Source organism: Callithrix jacchus, chromosome 11 (assembly GCF_049354715.1).
Source record: "Callithrix jacchus isolate 240 chromosome 11, calJac240_pri, whole genome shotgun sequence".
Classification (NCBI taxonomy): domain Eukaryota; kingdom Metazoa; phylum Chordata; class Mammalia; order Primates; family Cebidae; genus Callithrix; species Callithrix jacchus.
This window is the reverse complement of record NC_133512.1, coordinates 77,496,540-77,509,015: the sequence shown is the minus strand read 5'-3', so window position 1 is coordinate 77,509,015 and position 12,476 is coordinate 77,496,540. Positions and strand designations below refer to the sequence as shown.

Here is a 12,476-nt window from a genome sequence, read left to right as displayed (position 1 = left end):
TTTACTTTTTTCCCCAAGTCAGACTATTTTTCTCAAATTTCAAATGAAATTAAAGGAAGACACAGATTGAAAGGAGTGCAAGTTTTTAAAATTTTGAAACTTTTAACTAAAAGATTTAGACTTTACTTTTATATTTCTCTTTAATAACTTTTTAAAGTACTATTACTATATTGACTTGAGAGCAATCTCTAGTTTATATTTCCAATCAAATTTAAATTTTTTAAAACACTGTCATGCTCATTGAATTCTAAAACTTGCATGTATTTTTTTGTTTTGTTGTATTTTGTTTTCTTCACAAACACACATATAATGCTTAGTGTATGCCAAATACTGTTAATTCATTTAATTCTTAAAACAACCCACTGAAGTAGGTACTATCTTTATTCCCATTTTATAGATGAGGAAAATGAGGCACTGATCATAAAATACGTAACTTATTAAAAGTCCCAAAAGTTACAAATGGCAGTCAGGCTTCAAACCTGGAGTCTATAGCAAAATGAAGTCATACTACTAAAAAAGCTTCCATTATTTCAGATTTTTCATATAATTACTCTTAAATTTTTGGCAACCAAAAGCAATCTGGTTTATTTTTGCTTTTTCCATAAAATCAAATGGCCAGGTTTAAAAAGTATGAGGCAAAGGAAAGGGAGCTCTAGCGACCATTGTTTATGAAAACTAGCAGAAGGGGAAACAGTAGAGAAGAACTGAGGAAAGAGAGAACACATTCACTTTAGGATAAAATTGTTTGGTGTTGCCTGAAGAACAGACAAGCAAAGGTATTCGGTAAGCAGGTGGATATGTCCGTTTCAGTCTTAAAGAGACAGGCCTGTGCTGAAGTTAGAGAAAAACTGGAGAACTCCAAAGAGCAAGTGAGTTTTGAGGGCTCAGCAGGATTCAAGAAATAAAGGGAGGAGGGCAGCTTGACTTGCAAGGTGGCAAGAATGATGAGGAAAGGCAAAGAGATGAAAATGGACAAAGCAGGTTCAGGGCAATAGATCAGTTTTAGATTAAGCACAGGATTCACATTAGCAGATGCAATGAAATGCTGTATTAGAGGTTTGTAGGGGGCAAGAATGTCACCTCAACTAGAATATGAAATCCTACAGGCAAAATAAGCCTGTGTTCGTGAGTTCTGTGCATTTTATAGAGTGTTTAAACATCAGGCCCAAGCCTCACATTATATTTTTAATATAATGAAGTCCAAACCTATGAGACTTAACTGAAGATAGACTAAAGCTTTTATACTTTGTGAAAACATTTTAAAATACATTAATGTAAAAGATTATTAGGAGACTATTATTGTAAGTCTATTTAAGATATTTACATGTCTAAGAAGTTTTCAATCATTTTACATTCATAGACATTTACCATTAGACACTTAGTATTCAATATATTAAAAAACATTTGCACACCTACTGTGGACAAAGCACAACATATACAGGAAAGACTTAAAGAGGGTATATTCCTGTACATTCTTGCCTGCCTGTACTGAGGACCCTTGACATCTGCAAAGCTGACTGATGGAGGCCGTATTCATTCTACCATATTGATACTATTAATATCAAGGAGGGAAACTTGCAAAGATTTGGTATGGTGAAATGTAAACTAAACCTTTGGAAAAGAGTGAGAGTTAGCAGAAAGATATGGAGAGGGGAATGGACATTCAGGACCAAGAGAATGACTTAAGACAAAAATATTTGGCTATATCAATTTAGAATCATGTCATGTGCTGCTATATATGTATTTTATTTACGACTTAATGGATATATACAAAAGATTTGCCTTTCTTTCAAGTATTTTTACACTTACAGTTTATTTAATAGGTAATCCAAGCACATGCAAAACATTTTTTCAAAATTTCCAAAAAAAAAAAAAAATTAGTGAATGGTCTCTCCTAACCAAATAATCTAAAATATTCTAAGAAATTGCATTTATTTTAAACTATTTTAAACTTTAGACTTTCTTCTAATTTCCATGATTTATAGATTCCTAGCCAGACAACTATAATATGATTCTCTTTGTCCCATCCGCAAATGTTGCACCAAAAACATTTCTGCTCTATAATTGGAATTCAAGATATATAGAAAAACAGGTTTTAAAAGAAAAAGTCTGGATATCCCTCTTCAGATAATATAGTTTTATTTCCTTTTTATAAGATAGAATTTTCTTCTGTATTCTGCCAAACTTCTGTTGAGTCAAATAACTTATCTAGTGACTGTCTTTTTAAAAAGACAGACACACACACACACACACACAGAGACACTGAAAATCCTTTATAATCTAGAAGCTTGAATCAGGGAACTAAAGTTGATCATGGCTACTTTATACATTACTAGATTATCAATTCAAGCGGTATGTTTAGAATTGTAGTCTCCAAAATGGGGTCCATCTATGCCAAGACAGTGTATAAAGCAATATGTTGGGATATAGGAGAAAATTACAACTTGCTTGGAATTGCTTTTTACTTCCTCCTTTCAAAATTTATATTCTAGGAAGCTTTATCATACACATAAGTCAATATATTGGCACATGTATAAAATTTATAAACATATTTTGGGGTGTACACTCAAATATATTTTGCTAATAATGGTATATAAAAAATAAATTTGAGAATTAAGCAGCTCAATACATGAGGTGATTATTTCTAAAATAAATAAATATAAGGCTGTGTGTGGTGGCTCATGCCTGTAATCTCAGCACTTTGGAGATTGAGGCAGGTAGATCACTTGAGGCCAGGAGTTCCAGACCAGCCTTGCCAACATGGAAAAACCTCGTATCTACCAAAAATACAAAAATTAGGCAGATGTGGTAATGTGCACCTGTAATCCCAGCTACTCAGGAGGCTGAGGCAGGAGAATCACTTGAACATGGAGGCAGAGGTTGCAGTGAGCTAAGATGACACCACTGCACTCCAGCCTGGGCGACAAAGCAAGACTCTCTCAAAAACAAAACGAAATAAAAAACAAATGTATTGAGTTTTTACAGTACACAAAATGCTAATTTGGGTTGAATAGACAGAGAAAGCAAATTGTAAAAGGGAGAGATCAATGCAGGGCTAGCCTGCAAATTTTTAGAGGGAAAAGTAGGTAGCTTATTTTTTAAAACGTGATTATTTTCAACCACGTTACTGCAAAAAGAGTTACTGAAATGAAGTGTATAAACCGTGGTTGAAGAGATGGACCTTGAAGTCAGACTGCCAGCTTTAAACCTTGATTCCACCAATTACTTTTGGGCAGACTAAATCACTATGTATAAAGCACTGTTCAGCATCTGGTACATCAGTAGTCAAAAAGGTTAATAATAACTAGCATTAAATAAAAAGGACACCTTTTTTTTTCTTTTTGAGATGTAGTCCTCTCTGTCGCTGGAATGCAGTGGCACAATCACAGCTCACTGCAACCTGCGCCTCCCAGGTTCATGCGATTCTCCTGCCTCTGCCTCCTGAGTAGCTGAGATTACAGGCGCCCGCCACCACATCCAGCTAATTTTTGTATTTTTAGTAGAGATGGGATTTCACCATGCTGGCCAGGCTGGTCTCGAACTCCTGACCTCAGGTGACCTGCCCACCTTGACCTCCCAGAGTACTGGGATTATAGGCATGAGCTACTGCACCTGGCCCAAAAGAACATCCTTTAAAAAACATTCGCCTTCTATAATAATGAGAATGAAACAGCCGAATCATGTTTTAATTCAACATGACCTTTGAAAAAGATGCTTTTTGGGACTAACTGAAATATACTGGAACAAATGGCTTTTTTCATTCTTTTTTTACCCCCAAAATTCCCCTCGGTGTCACTCCCATGGACTATTTTGTCTTGGAACAGCTAATGTAAATTAAACAATGTCATCCTTAGCCTAACGGATACAGGAATAACTGTATACAGTATATCTTCTTGGCTTCACTTTTATGTGGAACATGTGTTTACATTTTGACCTTTTGTATTTTTTTTAAATTAAGAAACATTTTTAAACAGCAGCAACTGGAATTACTTTTTTTAGTTTCCAAACATATTAAGTTACACATGGCAGAGCCTATTGCTGAAACATTTATAAATGTTATACCAACTGTTTATAGTTCTGATTTTCTGAAATTGTTTTGTTGTCATGTAAGCCATGACCTGAGAATTTTAGCTCAGATTCTTTCTACAAAATAATTACATAATGAAGCAGTCTGAGTCATTTTGAATTTGTGAAGCACAAAATTCACTCCCATAAAATGATGAGCATCATAGTGAGGTTTTTATAGCAGGGTTTTGTGACTATCCCAAGTACAACTAGATGAGATAAGACGGGAAGGAGAAGAACAGGACCAAGAACACAGTAACAATTCATCCAACTCAGAAAAATCACTGTGTTGTATCTTCTTGGCTTCACTTTTATGTGTTTCCATTGTCTCTTCTTAAGCAAACAATAGGAAAATATAGTCTAATATTAGATTTCACTTCACTGAAAAAGAATCAAAGAGCAAAAAAACCGGGAAATTCTGAAGACAACAGTACTTTTCTTTAGCCCAGTCTTTTAAACCTTATCTATCTACTTGATGGAAGACAGAAAAAACTCATATACGTTCATATAAATAGCACACAAAATGTTGGCAAAAGTTCTATGAATAAAATCAAATTTATAAGGCCAAAGCCTACCAAATATGGGTAAGAAACTTCTCTCTCACCTGCCCCATCTATTAACAAAATTGATCACACATACTACCTATGAGGCCATCTGACAAAAGGATGGTGTCTTAACAAGTCTAGGCAGGGCACAGTGGCTCACTCCTCTAATTCCAACACTTTAGGAGGCCAAGGCAAAAGAAATGCTTGAACCCAGGAATTCAAGACCAGCCTGGGCAACAAAGCAAGACCCCATCTCTACCAAAAAAAAAAAGTCTAAAGAGTAAATTTTAGAACTAATCATTTCTTTAAATAATAAAAAAGTTGGCTCTCAACAAATATTTGTACAGTGAATGAATAAATACAATATCCTAATTTCCAACTCTTCACAGATTGCTTCTAATATGCCATTCCAGATTTCAGCACTTTCTGTGATTCTCCACACTTCTAAGGTAGACCCTACATGAGTCACTTCAGTCTCCTTCCCCGAATCGCTCACCTTAAAATATTCCATAAATCCTCAACCTCCACTGTAGGACTTTATTGCTACTACTCCCGACAAATGACTTTCTTGATGGGTCATAAATAAACCCCAAATGGATGGATTTGAAGGTCTCCTGTTTGTATTTGCACAGTTGAAAAAGAAACACTGTTTTCCAACATAGCTGTCAACAAAATCTTGACAGCTGGAAATTTACTGGAATCCATGGAATGAGATTTGCAACAATAAAATAACCATTCAATATTTATTCCTGTTCTACCCAGACATAGCACATCAATGTATGTGCATACACACACACACACACACACACACACACACACACACACACAGCCGGTACTGTCTTATCTAAAATAAGCTAAATGGTTTGATTTTTGATATGTAGAAAAATGAAAGTACTCATGCTTCAATTTGTTTAGTCGTTTCCACTGCATGTCTTCAGACAAAGTGTTAAGTTACACAAGCCTTCACAACTGGTTGTACTTCTCTCTTGATCGCTCTCTCCCTCATTCTCTCCGGACTTCATTACCTTTCTCCCTTTACCTCCCTTCTTCCAAAGCCCAAAGTAATAGATGGATAAGAGAAGAAAGGACACTATTTCAAGGTTTTTGGTTTCCCAATTTTAACCCCTAAAGCAATCCACTTACTATTACTAGTAAATTCATTTACTATTACTAGTAAAATGAACAATGTTCTTAATCTCTGCTTTGAAAAGCACAATCACCATCTGTAACTCAAAATAAGTTTTATATCTTTTCTGATACTATTGTTTTTATGCTCATAACTAAAATAATGGTTTCAATATTTTAGCCATTGTCATGAACGATGTAATCCATTTCAGGAGGATTTAAAACCATCATTTAAATCTCTAATAGCCAAAAACTATAAAGTCTCATTAATTACAAAATCCTGGAGCTCTCAGAAACAAATTATGAGTTGAAAGGATATGGATTTTATTACTGTGTAACATTAAATCCCAAGTAAAACTGCCACATAAGCTCATTTCCTACTTTCTCTCGCCAAAGAAGTGCAATACTGGATTCATTTCCATAAAATACAATGAAATTGCTATTGTGCAAAAAAAGTATATAGCTCTGTAAGATTTTATATCAGTGATGTCATTTATTTAACACATTGTCCTAAGGGCCTTACGAATATTAACCCATTCATCCTTGTAACAGCCTTACAAGGGAGGTATTATTAATCAATGTTCCTAGCGCAATGCATCATACATTTTAAAAAGTCTGAATTTAAGTTAATCCAAAAAAATTAACTTTACATACATTTTTCAAACTAAAAAAACGTATTTACAAGGCTAACAATATATTAAAAGGACATTTCAACTTTCAGTCACTTGTATTCACTACAATGACTATATAACTACAACCACTAAAATAAATTTATTTAGTTGTGTGGTGGTAACCACATCGCATAGGAGATGAGAGCAAACAACTGGCTGCTTTGTCTCATAATAATTTTTAGTGGGCACAGAGAATACAGTTTTTAAAAAACACATAGAGGTTAGTTAGCCTAATAAATTGGCCAAAGCAACTTTTTCTTTCTTTTTTTTTTGAGACAAAGTCTCTGTTGCCCAGGCTGGAGTACAGTGATGTGATCATGTCTCACTGCAGGCTCTTCAACCTCCTGGGCTCAAGCAATCTTCCCATCTCAGGCTTCAAAGTACCTGGGACCATAGAGGTATGCCACAATGCCTGGCTAATCTTTACATTTTATTGGAGAGATGGGGCCCCACTCTGTTGCCCAGGTTGGTCTCAACCTCCAAGGCTCAAGCAATTCCCCGGCCTCAGCCTCCCAAAGTGCTGGCATTACAGGCATGAGCCACTGCACCTGGCCAAAATGCAACAATTATTTAAAGCTATAACTATTCTATGATTTCCTGTTGTGAGACCATGAACTCAACAGACAGTACAGTGAGCCAGTTACAAACATCTCCAAAGCATATACTTGGGAAGTCAATCTTGCCCTTATTGTTTTACCACCTCATTTTAGGAAGACCACATAAACATTTCAGATTTCTAATCATTTCAGATTTCTGACTTGTAGTCAAGTTACAATGAAGCTTAGATCTTTTAATCCTGTATTTAACAAAGATGAAGAATATCTTCTCATAATTCTCTAAGAAAACTTCAGACACATGAATATTTTTTCTCAATTCTCTTTCAATCATTTCTTCTCATGATGTATAAGTTTATTCTTTTAATTTCCCACCAGTCCATCACCACAAGCTCTAACTTTACAATATTTTGCTTGACTTTAAAGATGTTTTGTAAAGTCTCCAAATTCCCTTTGATTTGGTTTTTACCAAAAGATTCCAACAAGACTGGACATGGGACAGAGTTAAGAGGATTAAATCATAGTTATTACACGGTAAATTGTAACTTATTACCTTTGATATTCTTGTCCTATGGGGTATGATTCTATATTTTTGGTATGTGTATCTTATTTTTGGTATGTGTATCTTATTTTTGGTATGTGTATCTACTGTGAACTCTAGATCTTTTTCTTCTATAATACAGACAATCAGCTCTTTATTTTATATCATAGTGCTATTTTTTCTCCCAGATTGACTACTCTTCATGTGCCCATGTGTGGTTAATTTTGTTTTTGACCACTTTTTCATTTATCAGAGTAATCTGAATGGTATTTACTTCATTTTCAGTTGATGGGTCATAACACAAGATCTCCTGATGACGCCTATATAAAATCATTACCCGCAGATTTTACTCCAAACTAGTACTGATGCCATGCGGTAGCCTACTGTAAACCCTTTTAAGAAATTCAAGGCCTAGGGATGCTACCCTTTCAGACTATATTTGCTTTCTCTAGCACGGGGAAGAGGGAGGCAGAGAAGATGCCAAGAGATTTCCATTATGGCTTCTTTCTGGCCTTTGAGAGTTTCCCTAGAAAGGGCCACCATAAGACATTATCATTCGAACACCTAAAGCTTACCTTTTTGACCAGTATTGAGAGTAAATGGAAAGTAACAATTAGAATTGATAAGATTGGAACAGGAGAGGGAAAGGAAAGCTATTAGAAGAGGAAGGGATCCTTTGGAAAGGTAGGAAAGAAGAACACATTCACCCATCTGACTGTTTGGTCTAGTGCCACCTACAGCCATGCCACCTGACCCTCAAAAATCTCTGAGCCCTGGCCAGGAAACATTTTTCCAGCTAACTGCAGATGCCTGGCTTATTTTATCAAACCACCACATTACAAGGTCAAGGTCATATGCTTGATCCCTATGTCCATCAATGGGCACTAACTCCAACCTCTCATAAATACCATCGCTTATGTTAAAGAGACTCACGAGAGAGGATATGAACCAACGATGCAAATTCATCACCATTACTGAAAAAATAACCACGGAAATCCTGACTTGTGAGTCAGCCCACAGAACAAATTCCATTTAAGAACTCCCTTATGATCCTGGGCTTCAAGGTTAGACAGATAAGACTAAGAAATCAGGCTCCACTACCTAGTTGTTTTATGTGTGACCTTGGACAAGTTAATGTTTGGAGTCTTAGCAATAAAACACATTAAGGATCCTAAATAGAGCTTGATATATAAGGGATACTCAGGTTATAGTAGCCCCAGCCCCATCTGGAGATATAATCTGGTAATCAAGAGCACAGGGATGAAACCAGGTCCACCTATGTCCCAATCTTGATTTTGCAGCACACTAGCTGTGAAACACCGGGCAAGTGACGGCCTTATCTTTCTCATAAAGCTGAGATTAAAAAAATAAAGCATTCAGACAGCACACAGCAAACGTCAACTAATGACAATTATGTTTTCATTGTTAATAAGAAGATAATATTATCACTACCTGGAAATGTTTTCCAAAGTATAGTCATGGAACTACTGATATCAGAATGACCTGGATGTCTATTGAGGGGGAAAAAAAGGATTCCATGTCCCATCTCAACCTATTCAAAAAAGCTCTCTGAAAATGGTACAGAGTTACGGTCATTTCTGAATCAAACTTCTTGAGATGCCTATGAAAATTTCAGAATTATTGACCCAGCAGGTCTTGTATTGTATCATAGTAAATTAAGACTTGTTTTCCAATCCTTATTCTTTACTATGTCATAATTGCCCATTATCTGGGGTTTTTTGCAATGTGGCACATTTCTGGACATAGACGTCAAACTAACAGGCTCATAATCTTTGGGCTCACTCCAGTTTTTTCCCCCGAATGGTACGGTACTATTTTGACTTTTTTTCTTCCGACCAGAGGTCGGCAAGCTATGGCCTTGATCTGCAGCTAGTTTTGTACAACTCCAACCCTCAGAAAGTGTATGTGTTTGAAAAAAAAAAAAAAGAAAAGAAAGAAGAAAGGAAGAAGTATTAGTAGTTGATCAAGACCATACATTGCCCACAAAGTCTATAACATTTACTATCCGACCTTTACAGGAAAGACTTGCCAACCACTTTGTAGCCTATAATTAAATGCTTTTCAAAGTCAGGTCTCAACACAATTTAAAATAGAAATAATTGATTCAAATAGGAAATATCAAAAAGCACTGCATCTGACATAAGGAGTACCCGTACTATTGCCAAAGTTTCAGTTGTACACATATATGTGCCACAGGGATAATGATCAAATCCTATCTGTTTGCAGTCAAAAAGTTTTAAAGTCCTTGGGGCTGAGGCTGGGGAGTAAATAGAGCAATTGTTTAACAAGGTTAACTTGTTTAAGTCACATTGAGCAATTTTTACAGTAAAGGTGGCTTGGAGACTATAAAATGATCCCTGCTGTTCAGAAGTTAACAGCTTATTTCTTCACTACAAAATGAACATTAAATCTCTTCTGCGCACAATATATTATTTTAATAAGAAAATGGAATCATCAAAGGAAAGTACTTCAAATTTCTTATACAAACAAAAGAGTCTGATTATATTAACAACATATCATACAGAATATATATAAGATCTTTACCAAGTCCCTTAGTTCCTAGTTTTCTTCTGGGAAAAGAGTCTTTTTTTTCCCCTTGGTGTGTGTGCATGAACATGTGTGCATGCATCCAGAGCATAAAAGAAGTATTAGATACCTCTGCCCTTTCTGTAATCCGTTACTGGCTGCTATTTCCTATCTATTTAAAACATGCATTCTTTCATCTTTCTCTTGTTTCTGGTAAGAAAATCATTTGATTTGATTCTTGTGCAAAAACAATTAAGACTATGATTATCCCCTTGGGGAAACATTTAAAAGTCCAAAATTAAAATTGTAAGTAACAAGTTTCACTTTTATCTTCATGCAACATTAATTTCCAGGGTTTCTGAGATTTAGACAAGCTAAAAACACCTTAATTTTATAAACCATTTCAACATGCAATCCCGCAAAGAAAAGAAACATCTTCCTAGGAGCATACACAAGGGAATGAAATGACACTTTTAAAGGTTTTCATTTTATGAAATACACTGCGGACACACAAACCACAAGCAGTGTAAATAAATAAAAGCTGGTGCAATGGTGCATGCATGTTTGCCTTACACCACAAAGAGAAAACACTTGCACATTGCACTCCATGGTATTTTAGCTTGGGTTGCCATAAAAATGGGATTTGGGCATGTTGTGTAAATACAGGGGGGCTGTAAATGAGGGTGTGTGTCTGGGTGTGTTAGGGAAAGAAGGTTGTAAGCAAAAGGGGTGGGACTTGCCAGGAGCAGCTATTTGAGAAAATTCCTTTTTCTTTCCCATTCATTCTTTCTAGCTCTACTGTCTGGCACAGTCCTTACAATTACTCACTGGCTTTTCATTCTAAAGACAATCAACAAGGCTTCAGAACTTCCTACACTGTTTTTTTTCTCATACGCTTTAAAAAAAAATAAAGCACCAAATAATTCAATATGTTCTTTATATAAAAAGCAAACAATTAACCTGTTTCCTCGTTCCAAAGACCCCCGTGGGTTTCAGACTAATAGGATCCTTTGTTACATGTCCAAAAATAACACAACATGGTATTGGTAAATTGGAAAATAACAGACAACTCTTATCTAAGGATGTCAGAGCTATTGGCCATAAATTTTGTTCTGCCCCAGTGAGTCCAATTTCAAGCCTCTTTCAATGATCTACCGTCCTAACAGTAAAGCCAGTCACATTAAACACCGTTCGCCTTTTCTCTTTTGACATTCCATTAATACAAGAGCTGAAAGAAGACGCCAAGTGGGCCAGTTTCTTTATGCACAATGATGGTATCCTCCAAGCGAAATACCTCCAACCACAGCGAAAGTTGTCTTTCTAGCAGATGCCCACCCCAACCGGCCCAGGCAGAGGGGGCAGAAGGGCAGAGGAAAGCGTAACCTCCCAGCTCTCCCACCTCCAGAGGAAGGGAAGAGGGTATGACAAGGGAGCAGAGTAGGAAGGTGGGCGACTGGGAGAGACAGAAATGGATGCTGAGGGGGTGGGCGAGATGGGAAGGTAGGAAAAGGTGGCGAATGCGTGGAGAGGTGGGTGCGCAAAGCAGCAGGATCCGAGAGCACAGTGGGGAGCGGTAGGGGACAGTGAGGGGGTCCGTGGGCGCGGAGAGGGTCCGGTCCTCACCATTGAACGCCCCTGCGTCTGCGGGCGCCGCCTCCTCCTCCTCCCCGTCCTCGGAGTCGGAGTGCATGGGCTCCTCGGCGAAGTTGACCCCCTTGCTGGGGGTGCCGCCCCCGGCAGCGGCGCCCGTGTCCCCCCAGGTCCTGCCCTCATGGCTGAAGCGCGCGGTGCCTTTGCGCTCGTTCTCCTGCTGCAGGCGCGTGAAGTGCTGCAGCGCGAACTCTAGCAGGTCCGCGGGCTGGTGCCTCAGCACCTCTACCGTGAAGCCCTGCAGCAGCTCCGTCAGTCCCGCCGGAATCTCGATGCTCATCCTGCTTCCCCGGCGGCAGGCGCCCGGGCGCCGCCCTCGCCCCCTCCCCGGCCCGGCCTGGGGCCCAGCGGCTGCCTAACGAGTACCAACGGCGCTGGCGGCGCTACCGGCTGCGAGCGCGGCGCACTGGGCCCCGGCGGCCCGGCTGGCCCGGCCCGCGGCTCCTGGCGCGCGGCTGCTCCGTGTGGCGGCGGCGGCTGAGCGAGCGCGGCCCCGGGAAGGCTGGCAGCATCTCCTGCTCCTCCCGGTCCCGCCGCGACCGCGCCTCTCCCCCGCCCGGTCGCCCCGCCCCCGCCCCACCGCGGCGCGCGGGAGGGGGCGCGGGAGAGCGCGCCCACGTGACCCCCGGAAACCATGGCAACCTCCGCCGGCAGGCGCCGCGCACCCGCGGTTCTGACCGCGCCAGGGTGGAATGCGCTGGCGGGCGGCGCGCCGAGGGCTGGGAGGGGAGCCCTCGCGAGGCCGCCTCGGTGTCCACCTGTCCGCGTGTCCGGGAGC

At 39.1% G+C, this 12,476-nt stretch overlaps 1 protein-coding gene across 1 annotated transcript in view; it reads right to left on the bottom strand.

Annotated features, from left to right (window-relative positions):
- The window catches only part of PRKAR2B (protein kinase cAMP-dependent type II regulatory subunit beta), a 104,693-nt gene extending 92,478 nt beyond the window's left edge, over window positions 1-12,215 (bottom strand). Inside the window, exon 1 of the mRNA XM_002751728.6 lies at window positions 11,672-12,215. Coding sequence (XP_002751774.1) covers window positions 11,672-11,978 — 307 coding nt within the window. The 5' untranslated portion in view covers window positions 11,979-12,215. The remainder of the gene's footprint in view (window positions 1-11,671) is intronic.
- Window positions 12,216-12,476: the final 261 nt, after the last annotated feature.